General features: G+C 46.2%; 1 protein-coding gene across 1 annotated transcript in view; it reads right to left on the bottom strand.

Annotated features, from left to right (window-relative positions):
* Positions 1-15,646, bottom strand: part of Tg (thyroglobulin) — a 185,934-nt gene that overhangs the window by 93,462 nt on the left and 76,826 nt on the right. The window contains exons 35-36 of the mRNA XM_013025192.1: positions 11,165-11,227; positions 1,302-1,436 (exon numbers count right to left, since the gene is read on the bottom strand). Coding sequence (XP_012880646.1) covers positions 1,302-1,436; positions 11,165-11,227 — 198 coding nt within the window. The remainder of the gene's footprint in view (positions 1-1,301; positions 1,437-11,164; positions 11,228-15,646) is intronic.

Genomic DNA, 15,646 nt, shown 5'->3' with positions numbered 1-15,646 from the left:
GATGGTGCTAATTCCATCCCATGCTGTCCTCTTCAGCTTCATCTGCATCAGCTTCCTTTTTGGTTTTGTTTGTTTTTATTCTGGTCCTGGGATTTGAATTAGGGGCCTGGGTGCTGTCCCTGAGCTTTTATGTTTTGCTCAAGGTTAGAGCTCTACCACCTCAGCCACAGCACCACTTCTAGCTTTTTGGTGGTTAACTGGAGACAAGAAATCTCATGGACGTTCCTGGCCAGGCTAGTTTTGAACTGTGCTCATCAAATCTCTACCCCCTGAGTAGGTAGGATTACAGGCGTGAGCCACTGTCCCCTGGGTTCTACCTCCTTTGTAATATCTGCATAGTTTGCATCACAGTCGCCATGTGCCATCAGGTCTTTGCCCTTTTACCTGCAAGCCAGGAACTGCATGAGCATGTTACCTACATTATGCCATTCAGTACGAAGACCAGCTTTGCAAATAGTGCAGCTTGATTCCATTGGGTAGACTGTGCATGGGTCAAAGGGCCCCAAGAGAGAGCACAATCTGTGAATGCACCATCCCGAGTTGTGTAGCACACATGGTTCAAATCTGTACATAACCACCGACTCATCATGATAAACATGGCTTTGAGCACTGTGCTATCCAAACTTGTAGAGGAGAGGCTTGAAATTCATGGACTCACAGAGGCGTTGGGGTATTAGAGCTGGGTAAGTGGAATCTGAACTCAGCTACTATTAGGAGCTAATAGTCTTTGTAGAACCTTCAGAACAAGAGGCCTAGGTTTTTATTGAGTACCACCAATGATTAAAAACTCTCCAAAAGAATTGTGCATCTTTGGATAACTGTGCTTATTAGAAAGATCTTCCAGGGGTGGAGGTATGGCTCAAGCCATAGAATACCTGTCTAGCAAATATGAAGTTCTAAGTTCAAATTCCAATACTGCCCCCAAACAAAAACAACCAAACAAACAGGAAGTTCTTCCCATTGCATTGAAAAACACCTCTTGAAATTTGAATTTTACACAAAGGTCCTGACCAGAATAAGTAACTTCCTCCCTTCCATGCTGGCCCATTGCTGTCTAAGGATGGTCACCAAGGCACCATGGAACTCTGTTAACTCACACTAACTCTAATTCCGGCCCCTGACTTTCCTTCATCCTCATTCAAGGTCATTTATTAGCTATCTAGCTGTTCTCCTTGCAGACCTTGTCTGTAGACTGCCAAGTGAGGAGGCGTAGGAAGACACCCCACCTCTTACCCGCAAGGTCTTTCCCTCCTGAATCCCCTGTCTGCTTCTGAGACTCTCTTGGGGGAGGATTCTCTTACCCCACAAGCAGAAGTCACGGGCTGCAGAGAAGTTGCTGGTGGCAGTAGTGCTGATGTGAGCAACATCGAAGTCCTGGATGGAAGGATCCACAACTGCCACCGACAGGGCCAGGGACTGCCAGGAGTCCAGAGGGACTAGGAGAGAAAGGAGGGGATGGTCAAACCAATGTCCCCCAAGGCTGCCCCAGGGGCATCCTCCATGTGGTCTCCACTCTCGGGCCCTGTGTCTTCTTCATTTCTCTCTCCATTCTATAATTATTTCTTAAGTTGGTTCTAGGAGACAAGCTCTGTGCTCAAGCCTAGGGGTGCAAAGCTTAGAAAACAAGACAAAATAAGCAAGCAGAAGCACCAAGTGTCCTGCTGAGCAGCCGAGACACATAGGAGAGGAATCAAGAACTTGGTGTCACTGTGGCATAATGATGGCCAGAGTCATGGTAATGATGCCAGAGCAGCCCTGCTGGGTGTACCAGTCTGTGCTCACAGAACCCAAGCCCTCTGTCCCCTCCAGGGGATATTGAGATGCTGCCCAGTCCCCTGTAGAATGGTACTCTCATTTTCTCAACTGCTGGAAGACTCATGGCTCCCAATGGAGTGCTCCGGGAATTGTCCTTGGTCTAGGAGAAGTGGCTGCTTCTCCAGAGATGACTGTGTCCAAAAGCGAGCATGGACAGACCCAGGAAGGTGCTGACCTCATCACTGCATGGCTCTTGAGAGACACCCTGGCTCTGTTCTCTGAGGACATGAGGGTAGGAGGAGAGGGAGATCTCATGGAGGTTCTTCTCTACTCAGTCCTTCCCTTGCTCCCCAGGCAGATTCCCTTCCCTGCAGACTCTCGTACTCTTCATATCGAATCCATTTCAGTGAATTTCCAACCCAGTCAGCATCCTGGACAGCCTAGCACTGACACAAGGCCCAGGGACATTATGTGGCTTTGCCAGGGCTGCACAGTTCTGGAGCAGTAAAAGCAGTTGTGTCTCCACAACTATGTAGCCTGTGCCCTTCCATGGCTGTTTCTCGAGGCCTGCACATAGCACATTGTGGGGCAGGCAGCCAGAGAGACCACTTGGGAGAGGAATGAGGTCTCCTGGACACATCTGGTTTGGTGTCAAGGCTTTGGCTAGAGCCAAGCCGTGTGTCCCTGTGAGGACAGAGGTGGCCACAAGCAGTGGGATGATGGAGCCACTCTGAGGAAGGACTGGATCTAGGTTGGAGCCACGCTGAGGAAGGACTGGATCTAGGTTTGTGATGGCATTTAGTGTTAAAGCACTCAGAATTCTGCTTCCTATGGAGACCACCTCAAGCATTCAGACAGATAATTCCAGAACCCCAGAGAAAGGCAAAGGGAGAACACTGGTCAAGGTTAGTGAAGAAACAATTTCTCCCCCGCTCTCCCTCTCTTTCCCTCCCCCTTTCCTTCTTTCCTTCCTTTCTTCCCCTCTTTTTTTTCAGAGACCACAGAAGTTTATCCTTTTAATAAATGTTTGTGAGAATTTTCCTTGGGCAGGTATGACCATCTCTTACAGTCCACAACTTCACCAGCTTTGATCGCCACAGCCTCCTAAGTGTCGGGTAGGGTAGGGACTCTAATGCTACCTCACAAACAAAAACCCAAAGGCATGTGTATTTACCAAGAAGCTGAAAAGCGTTCACCTCAGATGACACAAGGGCTCTTGGTTCTAAGTCTTCTGCCCCTCTGAGTCTCTGTCCCCAAGTGCTCTTTCCAGAACATTCCCCCTAGTGCGGGAGTGGCTTTCCTTTGATAGCCCAGAGCTCTTCACTGTCTGGAAAGCCTGTAATTTCTGAGTTCAGCCTGTCTTTAACATCAGCACTGATGAGTGGGAGTGCCACTAAGATTTCAGCAGTACATTTACCATAAACTCCCTCACCAAGAGGGCAAATCCAGCTTCACTGTGTAGCTGGACTCCACACACTGGTGACTCACACAGCAACGTGGACTTCTCACAATTCTGGAGCTGGAAGTTGGGAACCTAAGAGGGAGCCAGTGTAGCTGGGTTCTTGCTCCTCTTCCTGGTTGTAGATGCTTGTTTCTCCCCACATCCCACATGACAAATGGCAGAGAGAACAAGCGAGCCCTTTCCCAAGTCTCCTTGAAGGGTAAGGTCATCATGAAGCCTCCACTCGCATGTCACCTTCCAGTCTCACCTCCTAACACATTCTATCGGATGGTGACGGCAGTCTCAATTGTTTCAATGCAGGAATGGGGCAGAAGTACATGGCCATTGGATGTGCTACTCATTTTTTATAAAAAGAAAAAAAGAGATTTAGCCACAGAAGTTGTCAACTACTGAAATTCAGTTTCTCAGGGCTCAGAGTGAAAGCCCCTCCCCCTCCCTCAGGCCATCCTGGAACCACAGCACCATCCTCAGACTCAGGACCTGGGTCTTGCCACACTTGCACCTGGCTGGGCGGGAAGAGGCTCTGGTCTCTCATTTTCTTAGGCAAATGCCACATGCTGCTATTTTCATGGTCAGCCCAAATGGCATTTTTGCAAGAGGATCACACTGAGCTGTGTATTTTTAGTGAGAATACTGCAGTTTAGGAGGGAGGTGATGACAGGTTTCAGGATCCAAGTGATCAATTAGCATTCTAAAAACGAACCTTGACCATACTCCATGTTTAGGTTACTGTCTGGTGGAAAACAATATAATTGAAGAGTAAATTTCTCCTCTATGAGACATGAGAGCCAGTTCATGTGTCACCACCGTCTCAGGGCCTAGAGCCAAGTCCCTGGCATGCTTCCACCTGTTTCTGCCCTGGGCTCCATGACTTCCGTGGATGAGACTTTGATGTTTGCACACATTAACCTCCAGGGGACCATATGCATCTCATGGCCATTCAAAGAACAAGGTCTTTGTAGATGCAAAAGGATTCTGAAGCATGGAGCTTTGGACTCTTGGTGGAAGTTCTCATGGGTAGCCTACTATTTTCCAGGAAATTGCAACACCATTGCCCTGGATGACCTGCGAGGGGGCTCTTAGCACTGTCCATGTCTTACAGTCAGGAAAGCAGGTAAACAGTAGCTCCTGTTAGCTTAACCAGTGTCAGCTTAACCAACCAGGTGATGTTGGCTTGCTGAGCCTTGGCTCTGAACCCAGAGTCCATCAGAGAGACTGCCTCTCCAGCTGAGCGAGGTAGGATGCTCTAGGATGACACAATGGGAGGACTGCTACACAGCAAATTGATGGTTTGATTTTCCTTTCCTTCTTTTCCCCTCAAAATTGCTTATGGTTTGTAATACCATTGTTATTTGTTAAAATATAATCTCTGGGAATTTGAAATATATTCTATAATATATTTAATATTATGAATGAAGTTGCTTTGGTGGGTACCACTTACGTTTCATTAATCTCTTTAAAAATTCTGGATTTACTCTCACACTTTTAAACCTAGTCATTTTATAACGAATTTTAACATCTGGTGACTACTTTCTCCAAGTCAGTTTGCTTTGTAAAATAATTATGTGACCATATATGGTTTTGGATGAAATTTAAAACTATTTGGTCAATTTTCAAGAACATTCCTTTGGCTTATCATCTGGAAGTGTCTCAAAGTTAAACATAGGTTTGTTTTGTAATTTTAATTTAATGTTGAATATTTGGTGTCATTAAAATTAGCACACACCAGGCACTGGTGGCTCATGCCTGTAATCCTAGCTATTCAGGAGGCTGAGAACTGAGGATCAAGGATCTTAATTAAGCAATGGAGCCATAATTCTTTTTTCCCCAGCTCTATAAATATTGATACAATTAGTCAAGTACTGTGGACTTACAACTTTAATCCTAGCTGAGATCTAGAGGATAGTGGTTCAAGGCAAGCCCAGAAAGAAAAGTTCAATAGACTCCGTTTCCAAAATAACCAGTAAAAAGCAGGGCTGGATGTGTAACAGTAACAGAGTGACAGAGGGCCAGTGTAACAAAAATTAGGCTATGAGTTCAGACCCCATTACTTTCTCGAAACAGATTAACATAATCATTATTCGCCTACCACAAGACCTAGATAATTATTGAAGTAATAAATAATTAATAATTGATAAGTTAAAATAGTCACACAGAAAGCACACAAAGAGCTGTTGATTTCATAATATATTACTTTTATCTGGCCTGTTTCAGCTTAGAAAACACTTTCATTTACTATAGGAACTAATGATTACCTCAACCCACATATTGATGACTGTATTACTATCCTCAGGGTACAGAGCTGGTGCTCAAAGGAATTCTAGAGCTTGTGCCAGATATTTGGCCTGCACCATTCTTTCCCAATCTTCACTCTGCCAGGCTCCCTCATTCCCAGTTGAGATGGATTTAGCTAATGTGGGAAGCCATTCTATAATGGCACACCCAGGACAGAAGTTTCCAGAGACATCTGCAAGTGCTCCACATCTGCTGAGTTATGAGCTTTGTGGGCTGCTGCACAATCATTTATCCCACTAACTTCAAACGCAGATCTGCAGAAATTTATAACTAAGGAAAACCACCCTTGGATCTAAAACCCTTTAGGCCCTCATGAAAAATTATTAAGTTCATCAGCCAAAAGTGCTAGTGGATGTACAAAAGCTCCTCTAAATGTCTAATTTCTCTCTAAGAAGTTTGATTATGATTGAATATCCTACCCAGCCCTCCCTCCTGGATCCTAGGCTACCTGGAGGTGGGAAGCATCAAGCTCCTCTTTCTTGGAGTCACAGGGCATTGGGTTAGCCAGGCAGCAAAACAGAGGACTCGAATGCATGTGTGTAACTGATGTGTGATGTACCCAGTGGATCTTGGGTGGTTTACTCACGCACAGCTGGCTGGAACTCAGATGGTCAGACCCAGGCTGCCTGATGCAGTCCACAGAAGTTGTAGGAACAGCTGTTATTGTCATGGCTGTGCCGGGCACTGTGCTAAGCATTTCACATATGCATGTCACCTATATCTCTGCTGATGGATGGGGACTTAGGATAGTCTAATGTATAGCTATCAAAGCAGGATGGGGGGGGCAGAATGGATACCCTAATAGGTCTCTTAAATGCTTGCCAAATCTTCTGACTTTCTAACATTAGGAGTGAAATCTTCCTGCTTTTCACACTTGTTAAATCAAGAATACTCCTGGGAAAATATCTCATTGAAGCAGACACATTTTATCTTAGAGTGAGTCACTTGGTCAATTTCATTTGGTTTGACAAATGGCTCAGACATGACACTAGGGAATGGCGTAATAAACCAGGCTCATCTGCTACATGATGGTGACGGGGTCAAGTGAACTTGGAGAGGGAAGAAAGAACCTCCTCCATCCTGATGCTCAGCCTTGTATCAGCCATTCTGGGTGGTAGGCTCAGGGGTGGGAGCAAGGAGTCACGAGGCCGATGACAGAGGGAGGCAAGAAGCAGAGCACCCAAGGTCAGTTCCCTAACCTTGTGATTTTTGATGGCGGTCATTTCTGATCATGGGACTGCAGATTGATTCTAGACTAAAAAGCATCCTTCAGTTGGCACATATAGTTCTTGGCTGCATCATTCTCAGGTTCAATTGATCAACTTCTTGATGGATTGAGTACAAACCTGGAACTGTTTGGGGAAGAAGCTCCTATGGAGAATCCTGTCTTTTCCATCCTCTGAGACTCTTAACAACTAACAATAGTTGAAGATACTATCATGAGGAAAACACTTATCAAGCACCATCCAGGCTCCATTATGTTCAGCTGTGCAAAATGCATGCTGTTCAACTGCAGCCAGTATCCACAAAGTTCCTGTGAAAGGGACCCCATAGAAATGCCAGCACACATAATCCACCACTGCCACCTTTGTGAGGGCTGGAAATAGTGATCATATATGCCATACTTCTTCCATGCTTCATAACAAAAGTCCCCTGAGGTACGCATCAACTCTACACAGGAGGCAATAGTGGCCCAGAAAGAGCTTTGAACTTGACCAAGGAGCAACAAAGAGACAATTCACAGCCAACCTGCCTAACCTGATATCATGTGTGGTCCTCTTTCTCCTCTTCCTCTTCCTCCCCCTAATTTTCCTCTTCTTCTTCTTCCCTTCTCTCTCTCTCCTTCTCCCTCTCCCTCTCCCTCCCTCCCTCCCTCCCTCCCTCTCTCTCTCTCTCTCTCTGTCTCTCTCTCTCCCCAGTCTACTGCTATCTGCCCTTCTTTCCTTTATTTTTGTGATTTTTTAGAGAATGGCTTCTATATAGCCTAGGCTAGCCTTGAACACAACTTCCTCCTGCTTCAGCTTCCCCAGTGCTAGAATTACAGGCATGTGCCATGCTTGGTTTATTGCATTTATGTTACAGAACTCCATAACCACCACCATTCATTCTTCTGTTCATTCCTTTATTTCTTTTTTAACAAACATTAATTGAATTATTGTTAGCTTTGTACACTAGCCTAGATCCATGTGGAATTCTGTATCTACATACTTAAAAACAACTATCTATCAATGAAGTATTATTACCATGTACTGTACATTTTGCTAGGTGTGAAGAATCCACCCACAGATTACAAAACAGCATGCACAGAGCGCAGAATCTAACAAGCAGGAGAGCACAATCAACCAACATTCAGTAGTTCCTGAACATCAGCTCCAGCAGGAGCTTTATTTGTTCCCTAAAGGCCCCTTCTGGAGAGACACACTGGACAGGTAAAGAAACAATGTCTAAAGGCACTGAAGCAGAGCAAGGAGCAGCAAATGCTGAGGACTGCGGTGGAGCAGTGACTAGAGGTCATTTTGAAGGGACAACCAGGGCTCATAGCAAAGGAGGAATCGCCTCACCTCTATCTGCTGGCATAGTCCCAGCAACCTGATGCCTTGTACTCAGCTGGTTACAGTAATGTTTGTTGGATAAATAAGTGAGTGAAAAAAGCAGAAAGGTAGCAGAAGCAGAGAAAGCCATAACTGTCCCTGCTTTATCTTCTTCCTAGCTGCCTCTGCACCTGTGATGGGAAGAGATTCCTCCAGGCCAGGACCAGCTCTCTCATCCTTCCCATCTTTTTGATTTGTTTTGTTTTGGCTGGTCATGGGGCTTGAACGCTAGGCCTGGGTCCTGTCCTTGAACTCTTCAGCTCAAGGCTAGTGCTCTACCACTTGAGCCACAGTTTTCCAGTGGTTAATTGGCAATAAGAGTCTCACAGGCTTTACTTACTGGCTTTGCACTGTGATCCTCAGATATCAGCCTCCTGAGTAGCTAGGATTACAGATGTGAGCCAATGGCACCCAGCTCTTCCCATCTTTCTTAGACCCAGCTCTGCTCTTTGGTCTCTGGGAGGCAGAGCAGGAGTCCAGGAGTCCAGCTGGGTGATGGTGCCAGCCCTGCCCATCACAGCAATTCCAGTATGTGGCTGACACAGGCCTTGGCTTCAGGCTGCCCTGTGGCAGTAGCTGCTCGGAGCCCTGCAGCTGTGACCTTGGCACTGCTCTTAGCACTGCCAGCCATGACAGGAAGTGTGCTGTGCCAGTCGGCCCTGCTTTGCTGGCCTGCAACATGGCACCAATCCCCAGACTGTGATCTCATAAAAAAGCCACATAGTGGGTGTGGAGTGCTTGTGTGCACGTAGTCACACCAGCTCTGCATATCTGGAAAGGAGATTTAAAATGCTACATTTTTAGAGTCAGTGTGTGCTCACGCTGGCCTTTAGGCCCCAAGATGAAAAAATTAGGACTAATGTTAGAGAGCTTTTATAGCTACTGAAGGCAGGTAAGATCACATCTGGCTGGGCCCATAGGCCAGCCCCCTCCAGGGTTACCCAAGCCTCCTCTGAGATGGTGTCACAGCCCCACAGCCCCCTCAGCCCAAGTCTCAGCCTCCTCCCTTTCCCCCTCATTTCCAGCTGGAAGAAATTACTAGAAAATCAGTCTACATATCAAACTCCCTTCCGGTGCAGATTCCTGTGGATAGTCACGGCACCAATGGGAAGACTGTGAGCCTGGATTCAAACTGAGTTTGAGTTGCAGCTCTATCATTAGAGCTAGTCATATGGCTTTCATTCCTCTCCCATCCCCCTATCCCACCCCCCACCTGATGAGACTCAGCTTCCAAATCTGTAGGATGGTCACTGTTACAATGAAAAGTATCAACTGTGGCATAGAGAGGAAACATCACTGTGTCAGAACCTGTGGAACAGTCCACATTTGGAAGGAAATAAACCAGTTCTAAACTTGACAAATCAAAGAACTGGAAGATTCAAATAAAATGTGGTATATATACACAATGGAATTCTATGCCTCCATCAGAAAGAATGACATTGCCCCATTTGTTAGGAAATGGAAAGACTTGGAAAAAAGTAAGCCAGGCCCAAAGAAACATAGGTCCCATGGTTTCCCTTATTTTCAATAACTAGTATATGTCTGAGTCAAGCAGAAAAGATCAGATAAGTTGATGTTAGGGGAATGAACCCCAAGATAAGTATTCAAATGTTTTTTTCTTTCATGCGATTGTTTCTAACACATTTATAAGATGATTTCTTTGTTGCTTTGAATGTCCCTCCCCCACAGTATAACCCGTTTTCACTGTATTTGATGTTGGTATAATTTGTGGAGGGGAAGGGAAAAAAACAAATCATTTAAATAGGGATGCAGGTAGACCCATTGCAACAAAGAGAGGTACAAGTCGTTATGTTGAAAAATGAACTTTACAACTTTGGTGGGGTAGGGGGCGAGAGGGGGGAGATGGGAAGGGATGGGAAGGGGAAACAAAGGAGGAGGCAACAATGCTTGATAAGAAATGTACTCATTATCTTGCCCATGTAATTGTAACCCCTCTGTACAGTATTTTGCACAAAAAAACATGGAATCCACAATGAGAAAAGGTAATGGACGATGATGGAAGTGGTGGGAAGAAGTAAGATAGGGAAATAGTTTTATATAAACCATAAATGTTTGGGATGTCTCTATTGTTTTGATTCGGGCCCGTGTTTCCTGTTGATCCCTGGGTATTGTGACCTGCCTGTGAGCTCCACCTGTGCCATCACCACGCACAAATAATGTCACTTACCTCACAGTGTGGCAGACATTTGATACAGAATGCCCAGGAAGGAAATATACACAAATGAGCTATAAGATCTCCAAATTTAACTATTTGATTTCATGAGGCTGATAAATAGAATGACCTAAGGATATTTTTACATTTTCAGCCACAGCCTTGGTGAGCTGTGTTCAGCTATTCTGTGAGCTATGTTCAGCGAGGGCCACAGGTACAAGTGTCTAGGGCCCCTCTGATATCATATCACAGACCAGGAATTAACATCTCAAGTCCTCTTAGCGAGACCTAGATTCCAGGCCAAGTGTGTTTCCGGACGGAGGGAAGGAGAAGAGGGGCTGGTGCAGGAGGCCTATGCTGGCCTGCAGCCCTGAACCTCACTCCATGCCAGCCCAGGCCTTCCCTCAGAGCACTTAGAGCTGCTTAGAGCACTTACATACTGCAAGCCCAGCCTAGGCTGGGTTCCTGGCACAGGGCTGGAGCTCCATCCTTCATTGTCCCCCTCAGGGGGCCCAGGAACTGGGCCAGCTGTTTTGCACCAAAACATCTGTCCTCTTTCACTCATATCACATGGAGCTGTGTGGGTCTCACCAGGACCAGGGATGGAGAAGCATCCATAAAATGGATGTATACGGGGAAGGGGCTCAGATGCCACTCTGGTTGGAAGCTCTGTACTCTGAGGGCATCGCACCAATTCTGTGGGTTGGTGCCTTTATCAGGAGAGCGGGTGCACACAGCTGGCACTTCCCCTCCTAGGTCTAACTGAGCACAGAGCTGGGATCCACGAACGTGACACTGAACAAAAGCACAGCTTGGAAGGAGGAAGTAGAGGTGAAGAGGAGAAAGTAGTTGCTCTTTCTTGTGAGAACGATCAGAGAGCCAACTTACCCTTCTTGGTGAGGGAAGGCAGGGCAACCACAGGGCAGAAGCTGGGAGCATCACTCGAGGAAACTGAAACAAAGAAGAGCAGCCTTTTAGCCCTGAGGCTCCCTCAGAACCAGAAATGGGATCTGAGGCAGAGGATGGCAATGGGGAAGCCAGGCTCTGCAGCAGGTAGGCTGCAGCACCTGCCAGGCAGGATGGACCGGACGACGCTGAAGTAACAAACAGCCTCCAGCCACTTAAACAGCATGGCTGCCTCTTGATCACGATGTACCCTAATGCAGAAGGGCTGGGGCTCCGCTCTATGTCCTCCTCCCTTGGGACTTAGCGAAGAAGGTTCCATCTCCCCTGGAGCTTTAACCATTGTCACACAGGGCCGAGAGAGCCTGAAGTACATGCCTCCCATGGACTGCTGGAATCACATGGCAAACATCTGTCACCATCATCTCCAGATTCTGTGAACCTGGCCTTACCTAGGCCTCAGTTTCCACATCCATACTGTAGTTTTGTCCACCTCCAGGATTATACTAAGATTATACACAGTGATCAGTGATGTTATGTCTGACATTTGGTGCTAGGTCCAGCATAAGAGCTCAACAATGGCTAGGAGATAACCTGGACTTTGAAGAAATATAGGCTTGGATTTGAACTCAATATAACATAGAGAAGCGATGTAAAGTGACAGTTGTCTAACTTCTACCCCAGTCTTGGCATTCATAAGATGAAGATGATACAAGAATTAAATGAGCATTGGGACATGATAATTTCTACAGGACTCAAGGCAGTCACACACAATGAGACCAAAGGAAGGTATTCCTAGGAGAGAAACATAAAGGCACAATGCCTGTGCGCATCTGATCCTATAAAATAATATATATCAAAATGAACTCCAGGAAATGGAAGCAAGAGGTTTTTTCCCTTCGTTGCTGTTTTTCTTTTCTTTTTGTCTTGTTTGTTTATCTATCTTTAGAAGGGTGGGGAAGCACAGAATTGGAGGGACAAAGTGGTACTCACTAGACACTATGTGGAAAACGAACTATACAACTTTTGGGTGGGGATAGGAAGGAAAACTGGGAGAGAAGGAGGGAAGGAATGGCATCATCCCCCCTCCCAAATGTACTCTTTACCTGTAACCACTCTGTACATCATCTTTATAATAACAATTTTTTTTAAAAGTGTTAAATGAGAAGCCACTTCCACCCAGTAGGTGACTCCCAGATACGGCTTATCTCCCTCCCTGAAGGAGTTCTTCCTTTAGTAAGCACATCCAAATCTGCAAAGCCCTGTCCTTCTTTTCTCCTCTAATACCCCATGATAGAACCCAGCACATGCTACCTTGGAGCTACAGCAAGACAAGGTCAATAAGCATCTGCCAGGACTCTGAGACTAGCAGCTCACTTTCCTTCTGTGTGATCTTGAGCCATTATCCCTCTGTCCTCAGTTTCTTTTTCTTTGTCTTTAAATAGTGCTTTATAGTACTACCTTATTCTTGTGAGGCTTATAGGAGTTTGTATTACAATGTTTAGCCTACAGTTAGCATTAAATAAATGCCGCCCATTACTCATTTATAATATTGCTTTCATGCAATGCCACACTCAGGAATCCATGAGCAGCCTCTGGGTTTGTGCCTTTGCCTCCTGGACAGTGGGAGACTCCACTGTATCCTCTGTTCTGTGAACACAGCTAGGCTGTGAAGGATTAGGTTGCCATTGCTGGTGTACAGTCTCTCCTGAGTCAGTTGATGTGCCGGGCTTTTTAAACATCTACTGGTAGAGCTTTGTCTGCTAGAGAAAAGAGATTCCAAGATGCTTTAAATGTGCTGGACCCTGCTACAAAAGATGATTTTGTGCTGGTCAACATGACCTGCTAGGAGAGGAGTCTAATTTATTCATTTGATCTCTTTAAGTGAGTTCCTTTGCTTGGCTATCCCATAGGAGGGTATGAACCACAGAGTCTTAAGACTTCCCTACCTCGTTGCTGAAGAAGACCAGTTACGAGAGAAGCACTTGTCCTGCTCAGATAGAGAGACGCTATGTGGTGACCTCTGTGCTGGCATGGAGCATAGAATTACTCACACTGGAGTAACTATGAGCTTTGTGCATGTCATGGTAGTTTCTTTTTTTCCTTTTTGGGTCCGGTTGTGGGGCCTGAACTCAGGGCCTGGGCATTGTCCCTCAGTTCTTCAGCTCAAGGCTAGCCACTTGAGCCACAGCACCATTTCCGGCTTTTTTCTTTTTGCTTATGTGGTGCTGAGGAATCGAACCCAGGGCCTCATGCATGCCAGGCAAATGCTCTACCACTGAGCCACCTTCCCATCCCCTCATGGTAGTTTCTATCCAGGGACCTGGGTGGAAGATGAGAGACTCCTCTTTAGACTGTGAGTACCTAGGGAATGTCTATGTCTCATCCATACTCAGTCATATGCCATGGCACTTTAGAGTCACAGTGAACTGGGTCTGAAACCAAACTCAGTCCTTAATCAGCTGTGTGACTGTTAGCAAGGGACTCTACTTCCCTGGCCTGTGTTTTCATCTGCCAAGGCTATGAGGGCAAGGTTCTTGGTATCCAGCCATGTAGTAAGAGCCCCACGTACAGAGGTTAACACTCAGGCAGTTGGTTGTTACCCAGCTAACACTCAGGCAGTTGGCTGAACAAAAGCCCATCTGAATTTTCATTCTCTGCCCTGTGGTTTCTTCTGGCCAAGGCTTCTGAGTCCCCAGCTTGACCCCATGGAGTAGGTGCTGGAAAATGAGAATGGTTTGGGCAGGCAGATGAAAGGAAGCAGAGCAGCTGGACAAGGAACACCTTGAGTTCTTCTCCTTGCCAACCCCTGTCAAGATGTTGCAACACTCTGGTCTGATTTCCATTCCATTTCCATGAGTTACTGCGTAAGCTTCTTTCTATCTAACTCTCCTCTAAAGTTATCTGAAGATGGAACCTGACATTTTCCAGACTCTGAAGGGGTGAGGAGGTCAGAAGGCAGGCAGAAGATGCATTGGGTTTAAGTACAGCTTTGAAGCTGCCTGGACACCCACAGCTGGCCTTCAGCATCCCTCAGGACTGAAGCTGTAGGCCACCCTCTCTTCTCTCTGGCCTGTGAGGTAAAGGCAGGACCACTATATACAAAACATCCTTCCTAAATAGAAACCCACAGAGACCATTTCATTACATAACTCCAGTGGCTTTCCTAAAATAACCCAAGATGTTAAAGTCAAGGCCAACAAAGTGACTTTAGATCAAATCACAAGATGCTGAGGCAGACAAGAGCAAGATGATCCCTCTGGCCTAGAAATGATAAATCCAAGACAAAAATCTTGCCATGAAGTCGAGGAACATGAAGTCAGGCTCCCGAGCAAGGTCAACGACCAGAACTTGGCCTAGAGCCCAAGCTGGACTTGTAGCTCCAATGTGGCTCTAGATAGAGGCCAAACCACAAAGGAATTGATTTGCCAGTTAGTCATCATTTTCTTCAGTTGAGTTGGGAAGAAACCAGTCAGACAAAGTTGCTGGACATTTTTAACATGCACTTGCCTGAAGACCTGGCAGGAGACATCCTGAAAGGGAGACAGCAAGGTAGGATCGAACAGGGGAAAATGAGGCATGGGAAACAGGGACCAGGAATCCGGAGGTATTCATTGTATTAGTAAATGCCTTGATTAAAATTACACAGACACTACTTTTTTTTTTTTGGTCGTTTGTGGGGCTTGAACTCTGGGCCTGGGCACTGCTCTACACTCTTCAGCTCAAGGCGAGTACTCTACCACTTGAGCCACAACACCACGTCTGGTTTTCTAGTGGTTTATTAGAGATAAGAGTCTCACAGACATTCCTGCCAGGGCTGGCTTTGAACCATGATCCTCAGATCTCAGCCTTCTGAGTAGCTAGGATTACAGGCGTGAGCCACTGGCGCCAGCCAGTCACTACTTTTTAAAGCTTCACACTGCTTTTCCTAAGCTGAAGCATACATTTTTTTCCTTTTTTTCTTTTTTTTGAATTCTGAGCCTGGGTGCTATCCCTCAACTCTTCAGCTCAAATATAGTGCTCTATCACTTGAGCCACAGCACCACTTCTGGTTTTCTGGTAGTTCATTGGAGGTAAGAGTCTCACAGACTTTGGTACCCGGGCTGGCTTTGAACCACGATCTTCAGATCTCAGCCACTCGAATAGCTAGGATTACAGGCATGAGCCACCAATGCCTGGCTGAAACATACATTTAATTATTAAAAAGAGCCACTTATTGGGGCTGGGAAAGTGGCTCAGTGGTAGAGCGCTTGCCTTGCATGCGTGAGGCCCTGGGTTCGATTCCTCAGCACCACATAAGCAAAAAGAAAAAAGCCGGAAGTGGCGCTGTGGCTCAAGTGGTAGAGTGCTAGCCTTGAGCTGAAGAGCTGAGGGACAGCACCCAGGCTCAGAGTTCAGGCCCCACGACCGCCCCCCCCAAAAGAAAGAGCCACTTATCCCAGGAAGAAAACCTTTGGTAAAATGACT

This window comes from Dipodomys ordii, unplaced genomic scaffold, assembly GCF_000151885.1.
Source record: "Dipodomys ordii isolate 6190 unplaced genomic scaffold, Dord_2.0 Scaffold82, whole genome shotgun sequence".
NCBI lineage: Eukaryota > Metazoa > Chordata > Mammalia > Rodentia > Heteromyidae > Dipodomys > Dipodomys ordii.
This window is presented reverse-complemented; position numbering and strand designations above follow the sequence as displayed.